We start from the raw sequence: 12,194 nt of genomic DNA on the forward strand, positions 1-12,194 counted from the left end.
CCTCTATCTATACTAATAAAAAGGGTAATATGGTAATTAGACTGGGAGACCTTCCTGGACAAAACCATGGTGGCAGGCCAAGGTAGAGGCGGTTAGGGGCCAAGAGGGGAGGGCAGTTTTGGGTGATCAGGCCAGGATGGGGTGGCACTTGTGGGTGATCAGGCCAGTGGGGGGGGCCATTGGGGGTGATCAGGTGGCGGGGGGGCAGTTGGAAGGGAGCAGGCCAGCAGGGGGGGCAGTTGGGGGTGAGCAAGCCGGCAGGCAGAGTGGTTAGGGGCAATCAGGCAGGCAGGCAGATGAGCGGTTAAGAGCCAGCAGTCCTGGATTGCAAGAGGGATGTCTGACTGCCAGTTTAGGGATCGGACCTAAACCAGCAGTAGGACATCCCTCAAGGGGTCCCAGATTGGAGAGGGTGCAGGCCAGGCTGAGGGACACCATCCCTCACCTCCTGTGCATGAATTTCGTTCACTGGGCCACTAGTAAGACTATAAAAAGGAAGACTAGTTTATTGGGGTAGGCAGAGGGGTTGCAACAGTCCAAGCCTGAAGAGATAATAGTTTATACTAAGGTGGTATCAGAGAAAAAGAAAAAGAAAAACAGGAAGTCCTCTTCTTATCCACTTCAGATCCAAAGGGAACATTGACTGTAGGGGCCTCCACAGCCTCACCCTCTTCTACGCAAACCCTTGTAAACACAAAGCTTTCCCCTGAGAAAGAAAGGGTGTTTTAACTGCTTTAACTAAAAATCAGTAACCAAGAGAATATAGAGCCCTTCGAATTCCTTACCAGGCACATTCCACAGGAATAACCATGTATACTTTTCAACAGTTTCAACATTAAATATAAATGATTATACAAAGCAGTGCCTGTTCTGTCTGCATGCTGATAGAAAGTTTGCCTTGAAGAATAAGTGTTTCCAAATCTATCCTCAGCCTCCCTGATGCCAAGGGGCACGATGACCCAACCTTATCTGTACATTCTCTCCATTTAATATAAAACTCTTAATTATTGAAATGTATGTACCCTAATTGAAATCAACGTCTAAAACACTAGCTATATATTTGTCTCTCACTCTTCTACCTACATAAGCAGCTCTCACTCTTCCAAGTCAGAGCACCGTTTCCAGGCTTCTTGGAGCTCTGCTCTTGGGCTTGTCCTCAGTTTGGCCCAAGTGAAAAAAATATATTTTCTTAAACTTACAGAGGTTCAGTTCTTCTTTTTGTTGACACTCCAGAGCTCACAGCATTCTCACTGAACCACCCAGGTTACCAATGAAATGAGGCTGAATTGGTAAGGAGGACCCCATAGAAAGATGTTAGACCTATGGCATGAGGGATGCCTTCCTAGAATTCTCAGTTTCACCCTGTAATACATTATTGCATAAAATATTTTATAAATGATTGTTGTAATCCAAATATCAGTACACCAAATAGACATTTGTGCAATGTCCTAGAAAACTATTCATCCTTTATAATATTGTTTTTATGGAGGAAATTCTTTATACATCCAACAGCTGGCATATAAATGAAGTATCAGAATATAACAACACATTTACCAGATGGGAATTGCCTGTATATGATTAAGTGCCAACTGAGGAACATAGAAACTAAATTCTCCAGGACTGCAGAGAAAAGACAAACTACTGTGTGCAGGAACAATGGCAAAATCCTTGCGGTGGAGGAAGGTAAGATGGAGAGAATTTAAATGAGGGAAAAGGTTCAGGTGCTCCAGAAAAGACAAACAACACAAAAAAAGCTTGGAGTCAGGAATTAATAAAGTATATTCATAGAAAATATCAGCTTAGCCAGACAGTGGAAGATTAGTGCTACAGAGTTCTGGGAGGACAGGTTAGATAAGGTAGATGCTGAAAAGCCTTGAGTGTCAGTACCTTGATATATATAATAAGGCATAGGAACTAAGGCACAAGTAATGAGGACTAATAACGAGCATTCTATGTGCTTGGCAATATGCTAGGTAACACATGAAATCAGGAAAATCCTTTTTTTAAATTTCCAATTACAGGTGACATTCAACATGATATTAGTTTCAGGTGTGTGTGCTGGAGGCTAAGTCCAGCAGGTCATAATAAATGCGAGAAGTCCTCAAAAGTTGAAGGACAATTTCAGCGGGCTGAAAATCTGCATGTTATTACCTGCTGCTGGAACAGCTGAAGGCAATTCCCCTAACCCAGTTGTCGGCAAACTGCGGCTCGACAAACTGCGGCTCCTGAGCCACATGCGGCTCTTTGGCCCCTTGAGTGTGGCTCTTCCACAAAATACCATGTGCGGGCGTGCACATACAGTGCGATTGAAACTTCGTGGCCCATGCGCAGAAGTCGGTATTTTGTGGAAGAGCTGGTATTTTGTGGAAGAGCCACACTCAAGGGGCCAGAGCCGCATATGGCTCGCGAGCCGCAGTTTGCCGAGCCGCATTTTGCTGACCACTGCCCTAACCTGAATGTTTATCAAACCTTACCTTTGATATGTATATCTGCTGTGCTAAAGGGCAAAATGTGTGAATAAAAAGCCGTGGGTCTGGAAATTGGGAGAGCTTAGTCACTAGAGCTAAGCCTCCCCTGGCTCCCCAAACATGCCTTCCAAATTTGTGTTTCTTGTCTAGTCTCTAGTTATTCATTTATATACAGCCCCTTCTCCAGATTCCTGAACCCTAGTAGTTGTGGAAAGACCCTTGCATGTGTGCATAGTGATTAGACATTTATATGACTTACAAAGAAATCTGGAAATTGATCAATGCTTTTAAAATAGAGAGATAATTTATATTATCACTGTACAGCTATTTAAAAGGAAGCCACCATCTTTTCTGTTACCTAATCATTTCTATCTCATTTCACTGTCTTTAGAAAGTCCACATTTTAAAGGAAACTAATTTTAGCAAAAACTATACAGCTGCCTAGACTACAATAGGAAGATAGCCAAAGAAAAAGTGAATGATGGCCCTAGCCAGTTTTGCTCAGTAGGTAGAGCATCAGCTTGCGGACTGAAAGGTCCCGGGTTCGATTCCAGTCAAGAGCACATGCTCGCGTTGCAGGCTCCATTCCCAGTGGGGGGCATGTAGGAGGCAGCCCATCAATGATTCTCTCTCATCATTGATGTCTCTCTCTCTCTCTCTCTCTTTCTCCCTTCCTCTCTGAAATCAATAAAAAAAAATAAAAAAATACATAAAAAAATAACCCTTAATTCTAGTCTGGACTAATCTTGACCGCAGGCAGCCCACCCCCCCAAAAAAAAGAAAAAGAAAAAGAAAAAGTGAATGATGGGCACATTTAATACAACATTCAATCTGTAAAAGCAAATGTTTGGTTTTTTTCCAAGTCAAGTTCTGCATGGCTCTCAATAAAGTAGAAAAGCTTTACCTAACACAGATCTGTTACCTCACCTCTTGCCAAATGCTGACTATTCTATTTCTCTTTGTGCTTAGAACATTGACATGGTGTCATCTCAGGACAAGCCTGTATGGCACAGAACTCATCTAAACTAATGCAGGGTCCAGACATCTGTATTTAAAATACTAACTGAAATCATATGAGTAGGAAATTTTAATCCTGAAGGTGCTTCAGATTTAAAAGGGAGAATATAGATATACTTCAGCTATATAATCTTTTTAAAAATATATTTTTATTGATTTCAGAGAGGGAGGGAGAGGGAGAGAAAGATAGAAACATCAATGATGAGAAAGAATCATTGATTGGTTGCCTCCCACACACACCCTCCTGGGGATCGAGCCTGAGCCCGCAACCTGGGCATGTGCCCTGACTGGGAATCAAACCACTGGGCCACACCAGCCAGGCAGCTACATAATCTTAAACATCCATTCTATGCTAGATTTTCTGAAAATAAACCTTGTATTTGGGATGTCATAAGTATTTAATATAAAATTCACAAATTTTCAAATTGACAAATAATTTGAAAAAATAAAATTAGAAAATAATATCTATGCCCCCAACATAAAAATATACAAAGAGACTAAAAACAACAGCAACAAAACTTAAATATAGCCTAAGTGAAAGTATCAATGAATTCAGTTATGAAATTCCTTTCATTCTTTTTCTAAATGGTTCTTTATTTGACTGTTAGATAACAAGGTGATTCTGATGCACAGCCAGGGTAGAGAACCACTGACCTATAGTATAACACTTGAAAATCTTAACATGACTTTAAAAATCCTCCATGTTCAGGAGATTTATATTGTAATCCCAGTTCTGCTGTTAGGCAACCTGGGTATCATCACTTCCTCTCTCTGGGCTCAGTTTCCTCATATGTAAAATGAGGGATCAGCACTTTCCCGGTTAATGTTTCCATTCCAGTCTCAGGGTGATTCTAGGCCTTTTTCTATCTTTATATTTTAGTTAATGCTATATTTTACTCTCACTTGTTTAATAAATACTTTAGTTAAACTGAATTGACATTTAATAGTTACTGAAACACTAAAAGGTTTGTAAAAAATATTTAATTTTCTATTTTGAGTAATTTTCCCTTTTAAGTATACAGGTGTGTATGTTAAGTGGGACAAAATTAATATTAGATGGCTTCACATCCGAGAAAACACCTGAGAAGTGCCAAAGGTTTTGAACTTTCAAACTAATGGTCATTAATAAACTTATTAAAAAACTAAATTACTTTTTAAATATTTCAATTATTTAAGAGCATTGCAATGTGTTGCAGGTTTTTCTAAAAAGTAAAATTATGCACAATTTTAATTTCTGGATTTTGTAATTTCAGAGACCACCATTTGATTTGTAATGGAATTGTATAATACACATAGCTAAAAATCAAAGGTCTTGTCAGCTATGATTTAGAGATGAAATTCAATTGCTGTTCAGCATCTTCATAGGGAAGAGAAACCAAATGCTTTTGAACTTGGGTAAGGACCCTTTCAACATAGTCTATGAGGTTATGAAGAAAGTGTCCTTAATATGACAATCAACCTTTTCCCAGATTCTCATGTCCTTTCCCTTAGTTTTCAGGAATATTATCACAAAAACATGGTGCTTTATTCATGCTACTCTCTGTAGTGATATGCTTCACTAAATCCACAAGAAAACACGTAGCTAATATGTCAAGGAGAACCATTTGGCCCAGACCGCACCAAAGAAACTCAAATTTGAATTTTTGACCTAAGTTAGAAATACTTAGTCTCAGAAGTATATTGTCAGGATTGAAGAAAAACAACATTCTTCATACAGTTTAAAATAGATCAGCCCGATCCATGTGGCTCAGTGGTTGAGCATAGACCCATGGACCAAGTAGTTCAATTCATGATCAGGGCACAGGGCACTTGCCCCAGTTTCAGGCTCAATCCCCAGTGGGAGGCGTGCAGGAGGCAGCCCATCAATGATTTTCTCTCATCATTGATGTTTCTATCCCTCTCTCCCTCTCCCTTCCTCTCTCTGAAATCAATAAAAACACATTTAAAAATAAAATCGGCCCTAACCGGTTTGGCTCAGTGGATAGAGCATCGGCCTGCGGACTCAAGGGTCCCAGGTTCGATTCTGGTCAAGGGCATGTACCTTGGTTGTGGGCACATCCCCAGTGGGGAGTGTGCAGGAGGCAGCTGATCCATGTTTCTCTCTCATCGATGTTTCTAACTCTCTATCCCTCTCCCTTCTGCTCTGTAAAAAATCAATAAAATATATTTTTAAAAAAATAAAAATAAAAAAAAATAAAAAAATAAAATCGATCAGACTGTTTAAGGTACCATATGAATAATTAATTTTCATATAAATTATATCATTAATTTTCTTGTGAAAAGTATAATTATATTGCCTTGTATTTTAGAACACGGGTTTTAAAATTATAAATGCACTAGTTTATTATTTGTGAACATTTAAAATACATCCCAATTTTTATAAACACAGTTTTGTCATTTTTTAAATACTTCAAAAAAAAGTGACTTTGGTTCCTCTCAATTTCTGAGAGAATGACTATACATGCTTCCTGAACACATATAATTGCACATATTCACTTAGCTGCCTCTCCAACTAGATTTATGAGTTACTCGCGAAGAGACCATAGTTCATGTGTCCTAAGTGCCTAGCACAATGCTTAACACAGAGTGGATGCTCCATAAATATTTATGGAGCTATGATCCAATACATCTAGCAAGCACAAAGGGGTTCCTCTCTGTCTTACTTCAGTACTTTTGTTCTCCTTTAGCTGGTAGTGGTAAACAGAGAAGTGCAGTTCCCATTAAGTTCTTACTGTTGCCAGTTCCAATTTTGGTCTTATTTTTGCCTTTTATTTCTAAAAAGAGATTACAACAACGTTTTGGGAATGTTTACTACGGACAAAAACAGAAATAAAGTTGTAGAGCCTTTTCTTATTTTAGTACCTCTTATTAAAATGGAAGTAATATTTTTGCATTCAATATAATATAAATACCATGTATATAAGTATATAAAGAATATAAAATAATGTAGGTATAATATAAAATTGCTTTTCTAATTTATATGGGTAGTTATCCAAAGACAAAGATACCTATTTTTAAAGGTAATAGCTTCACTTTAGTAAAAACATGGGGAAATTTATTGGAAAAGTATGGATTTCTCATCATCTCATACAAACAACATGTATTTGCTCTTCATGATGCATTTTTCTTGGCTCAAACTGGAAGGGCTTTTAATGACTAACTCAAAAGTTTTAATTGTTCTCCTGAAAAGATCAAAACCTGGACTCTCATTTGTCTGAAATGTTATAAGTATAGATATCTATACTAATAAAAGGGTAATATGCTAATTAGATCGGGTCGACTGGCCATCTTCTGGATATCCGACTTCCTTCTGGACAAAGCCATGGTGGTGGAGGCCAAGGCAGAGGCATTTAGGGGTGATCAGGCCAGCAGGGGAGGGCAGTTGGGGGCGAGATCAGGCTGGCAGGGGGTTAGGGGCAATCAGGCCAGCAGGGAAGGGCAGTTGGGGGCGAGATCAGGCCGATAGGCAGAGGGGTTAGGGGCAATCAGGCAGGCAGGCAGGTGAGTGGTTAGGAGCCAGCAGTCCCAGATTGCGAGAGGAATGTCCAACATCCCCCAAGGGCCCCCGATTGGAGAGGGTGCAGGCTGGGCTGAGGGGCCCACCCCCCCTCCACGAATTTGTGTACTGGGCCACTAGAGGGAATAAATGTTAAGAGCGTGAAACAGTGACCTCTAAAGATTTTTTACAACCGTATGATTACATGAATTTTTACTCTCATACAGAAACTCCAACTTACTGTACTCGTTTCTGGGAATATTCCCCTCATTCAAGGTCCCAGCAACAGGGCAGGGGCTAGAGCAAGGCAAGTGAGGCACTCACTTCAGGCATAAAATTTAAGGAAGCATTAAAAAACTCAGTATTAAAAATAAAAATATTTAATACAATACTTTCAAAAATAAAAATCAATGCAAGAACAATCCTTGATGAACGTCAACAAAAAAGGCCAGATCAGACTCTGTACTTGTACAACCTTGCCTCACTCTAATTCTTTTACTTACAAAAAAAATTTTTTCCCCCCAAAACAGGTGACCAGCCAGAGGGCTGGCTGTACTTTGTCCATTTGATTTTTTAAAATATTTCATTAAAATATTATTTATCTTGATCACTGAATTTTTGGTGTTTCCTTAAATTTTGCACCCCTGGCAAATGCCCCACTTGCCTCACTGTAGTTCCAGCCCTAACCAGTGACCAAATATAATTTTTTTTTTTTTTTACCTGTCACACCACCGATTGAAGCAAAGCAGCACAACACGCTGCTGCCTCACCCAAAAGCGGTGTTTTTCCTTTGCCCTTTCTTGACGGCTCAGTGGGTCATCAGCAAAACCAAATATAATTTTTAAGCCATTTTAATGCCACAAAATATTTCGGACCTTATGTTGGAGGTAGGCGTAGGTGGCAAGCAGCAGGGACTATGGAATCACAGGGACTATGGAATCACAGGGACTATGTTTTAGAAGAATAAAGCCTGTTGATACTTATCATCAAACTAGAAGCCCAGCGTGACAAATCATAAAGTCCCGTCCACCCGCCCCGCCCACCCGCTCCAGTCTGTCTTTGGTCGTTATAGCGTTAGGGCCACAGGCCTTTTATAATATAGTTTGTTAAAAACACCTTAAAAAACAAACAAACAAGAAAATGTCTTAGGTACTATTCGTGGTCATTCCCCCTCAGAGGTAAGGGGGTAGGGAGATAGGTAACTTCTTCAACCTCATAAAAGACATCCACAAAAACCCCATAGTTAAAATGATGATTAATGGTGAAAGACTGAAAGTTTCCCTGCTAAGATCAGAAACAAGTCAAGGATATCTCCTATTTAACAATTCACTGGAAATTCTAGCCAGGGCAATTAGTCAAGGAGAAAAAAAAGGCAACCGGATGTAAAAGCAAGAAGTAAAACTCTATTCTTAGATGCCATGAACTTGCATGCAGAAAACCCTAAGTATACACACACACTAATAAACAAGTTCAGAAAGATTGCATAATCAGAAAGTATGTGGTACTGCAAGCCTGTGGATGGACCCTCACTGCAAGATTTGTGGTAGCTCTTTGAATTTGAGAGAAGCAGAGAATCTGTCCATCACATCAAGAACATAAGGTTTTATTCGCCAGGAATGCTAACAGCAAAGAGTAGAATGGGTTCTTCTAAGAGCTATGAAAGACTCTTGGATAAGCTACCATGTGTCGCTCTTGAAGCTCCCTCCCTACAATGACTGTCCTCCAGTACTGGTGCTGAGATCTTCATGTTCGACCCTCTCCCTGAGCCAGTGCTGATCCCCGCCATGTGCCCCAGTGCCTCCCAGCCTTACAGTCCTCTACCCACAAGTGGTCCGGCGCCAGCTGCTTGCCGAGGATCTGCATCCTGCCAAAAGGCTCCTCTTTCTCCCGCTCACCATCGTCTTCTGCCAGACCTGAGGCTGAAGAAACTGGGCGCCCTGGCCCCAGAGGATGCCCCCAGCGCTGTGTCCCCCATGTTCATTCCCGCACCCGCAGCCCTCAAGCCCCTTAATCTGACAGCAGAGCCCTCGAACAATGCTCTGGATCGCGGAACTTTTCTTCAGGAACACCTAGCTGCCTTCTAACCGTGACTCCCCACAGCCCCCAACAAGAATCTGAAATAAACACTAGGTGTATCTGGTGTGCAAGGCGCATCCCAAACTGGGATTCAGGAGGCAACTCTCAACACTACCGGGGAACCGCCAGCCCGAGCCTGGATGGGACAAGTGCAGACACGCCAGGCCAGGCCTATGGGGGAAGGAGAGCTGCGTTAATTTATGTCTCATTGCTCCTAATTAATATTTACATGTATTTATGTATGCCCCTAGGTGATGGGGGGGTATGTAATATTTATATAACTTATGCAAAGGTGCGAGACATTCTCGCTGCTGCACATGGGGGTCTATTTATGGAGCTTGGTGGGATTGGTGGAGGTGCCTAGAACCCAGGGAGGTGGGAGGGAATGGAGAGGACGGGCTGGAGGGCGCCTAGGCTGGATGTCAAGGACGGTGGTGGGTCATAGGTTTAGGGGGTGACACCCTCCGTCCTCCAGTATCTTAACTCCCTGGGTCTACTCTTGAAGGCTCCGGAGGACCGACCATTGGGAATGAGCTCCTTTGTGGGAAACAGCCTATTGTCTTCTCTAGCAGAGAGGTGTGGACAAGGAGCCCTGAATGCTGGTGGTCCTTGAAGCCCTGGCAAAGGTCAGGGTCATGCACCCACTGTTTAGTCCAGACAATGGTAGCTGAAGCAACTTCCCCATCTATTATTATGTAAATACTTGCTGATAAGATAGTCTGCCTGTTACTGGAACTTGCCTGCCTAAGGGCTATGGGTGGATCCCAAACTGAATAAAAAGATGGCGAGGCCTGAGCACAAGCATAGTCCATCCTCTTGGGATGGGCTCTCGCCTGGCCCCCCAATTTCCAAATTATCTCTTGTCTTGTCTCCTTCATTTGTGGCCAGCCCCTCTTCCATACCCTGAACCCTGATCCACGCGGGACATGGGGGGAAACAAATATACACTTTACACACTCCTTGGCCTTCTATCTCCTCAAAGCTGCCCCCAAGGGATGTTTATGGGTTGAGAGGTGGGGGCTGTCAGAGGGCGGCTGTGGGGGTCACGCAGTATGTTTTGTGTTCAAATAAACTTGATTTGCTGTCAGAAAAAAAGTCATAACTGACTAGGTAGTGGATGCACAGAAGAGACTCCTTTTAGAAAGAGCTGGAAAAAAGTGGGCGAGTCTTTGTGTGTGAGTCAAATTCCTGATTGGAGACCTGGGAAGCGGAATACACCAGGCTCCACCCCTTGGGCCTTAGCAACCGAAGGGAGAGACTGTGATTGGCCGATGAGTCTGGTAAAGGCCCCAGCAAGCCCCCAGAGGGCACCATGTGGTGCACAGCCTGCTCAGTGGGTGTTGCAGTTAAATCCTGAGGAGGAGATGGCTTTGCTTTCCAAAAGCACCCACAGACCCTAAGAATTTGGGGAAGATGTCTTTTCTAGATATGTCTCTAGGCAGGGAGGTTCAGAACCCAACTGAGAGCAGCCCTTCTGTCAGGCAGTCTGCTGGAAGATTGAGAGGCACGCTCAGCTCAGCTCAGCTGGGAGGCTTGTCACCACCCCAAAGCGGATAAGAATGGCGGCTAGGCCCCTGCCTCTCTTCTCAGCTCTCATTTTCCTGCCCCTCCGACTCTCCCCTGACAGGTGGGAAAATGGCCACTGGCCTTCATGGGGGAGTAAGGATTGCTGAGAGAGTATGGGCAAGGGGAATAAAAAAATGGCTACCTCCATATTATTCCCTTTCCTAAGGAATGCCAGCAAACTACCCACTCCCTTCACACAAATGGGACCACTCGCTCTTCGGAGTGGAGTCCTAGCACGTGGCATAAATGTCTGGGTGCCAGGGTAAGGAGCAACCTTAGCTGTTTGGCAGGAGCGGTAGTCGGCAACATGCCCCTGCCTGGGCAAAGTGGCGATTTTATTTGCCTGTGCTTTCTTTTTTTGATGACTTCCTTAAAAATGTGTCCATGACATTTTAAAAGGGTTTAATCTCCATCATTTACAGGGAACTCAGATGAGTGGATTAGAAAACTGTGGTACATCTACACGATGGAATACTATGCTGCTGTAAAAAAGAAGGAATTCTTACCATTTGCAAGAGCATGGATGGAACTGGAGAGCATTATGCTAAGCCAAATAAGTCAGTCAGAGAAAGATAAATATCACACAATCTCACTCATTTGTGGATTATAATGAGCAACATAAACTGGTGAACAAAAACAGATCCAGAGACAGAGAAGCATCAATCAGACGTCAAACCTCAGAGGGAAGGGTGGGGGTTAGAGTTAGGGGGAGAGATCAACCAAAGGACTTGTATGTATGCATATAAGCATAACCCATGGACAAAAACACCAGGGGGTGAGGGCATGAGTTGGGGAGGGCAATGGGGGGATAAGGACACATATGTTATACCTTAATCAATAAAGAAACACGGAACTATTCCTCATATCGCCTAAATACTGCTAGTACACACTATTGTTAAATGTTAGAGGAAACCTATTTATCATTTCAGAGGTTCTTCAGAGCAAATGAAAGTAAAATTAATAAATTTTGAGAGTTAAAAACTTATTCAAGTTGTTACAGAAATCACAAACGTACATGTCTGAAGAAATTTTAAAATGTAAATTATTTAACTACTAGAGGCCTGGTGCATTAAATTCGTGCATGGGGGGGGTCCCCTCAGCCCAGCCTGCACCCTCTCCAATCTGGGATCCCTCTCCCAATCCTGGACTGCTGGCTCCTAACTGCTCATTTGCCTGATCCCCTCTAACTGCCTCCTCTGCTGGCCTGTTTGCCCCCAACTGCCCCCCCCCCCGCCGCCAGCATGGTCATGCCTAACTGCCCCCCCGCCAGCCTGGCCGCCCCTAACTGCCCCCCACCATCCTGGTTGCCCCTTACTGCTCCCCCTGTTGGCCTGATCGCCCCCAACTGCCCCCCTCTGCAGGCCTGGTTGCCCCCAAATGCCCCCCACCAGCCTGGTCGCCCCTCACCGCCCCCTTCTGCCAGCCTAGTCACCCCTAACTGCCCCCCACCTGCTGACCTGGTCACCTCCAACTGACCCCCCAATGGCCTGGTCACCCCTCATGCCCCCCTGCCGGCCTGGTTGCGTCTCATGCCCCCCTCTGTGGGCCTGGTCTCCCCTAACTGCCCTCCC

At 43.2% G+C, this 12,194-nt stretch overlaps 1 protein-coding gene and 1 pseudogene across 1 annotated transcript in view; one reads left to right on the top strand and one right to left on the bottom strand.

Moving 5' to 3' along the window:
* The window catches only part of IER3 (immediate early response 3), a 94,127-nt gene extending 85,062 nt beyond the window's left edge, over window positions 1-9,065 (top strand). Inside the window, 3 exon segments of the mRNA XM_023757372.1 lie at window positions 8,708-8,782; window positions 8,784-8,892; window positions 8,895-9,065. Of these exon segments, the coding sequence (XP_023613140.1) occupies window positions 8,708-8,782; window positions 8,784-8,892; window positions 8,895-9,065 (355 nt within the window).
* On the bottom strand, window positions 7,700-7,827 carry LOC111827262 (annotated as a pseudogene).
* Window positions 9,066-12,194: the final 3,129 nt, after the last annotated feature.

This window comes from Myotis lucifugus, unplaced genomic scaffold (genome assembly GCF_000147115.1).
Source record: "Myotis lucifugus unplaced genomic scaffold, Myoluc2.0 scaffold_2, whole genome shotgun sequence".
Lineage (NCBI taxonomy): Eukaryota > Metazoa > Chordata > Mammalia > Chiroptera > Vespertilionidae > Myotis > Myotis lucifugus.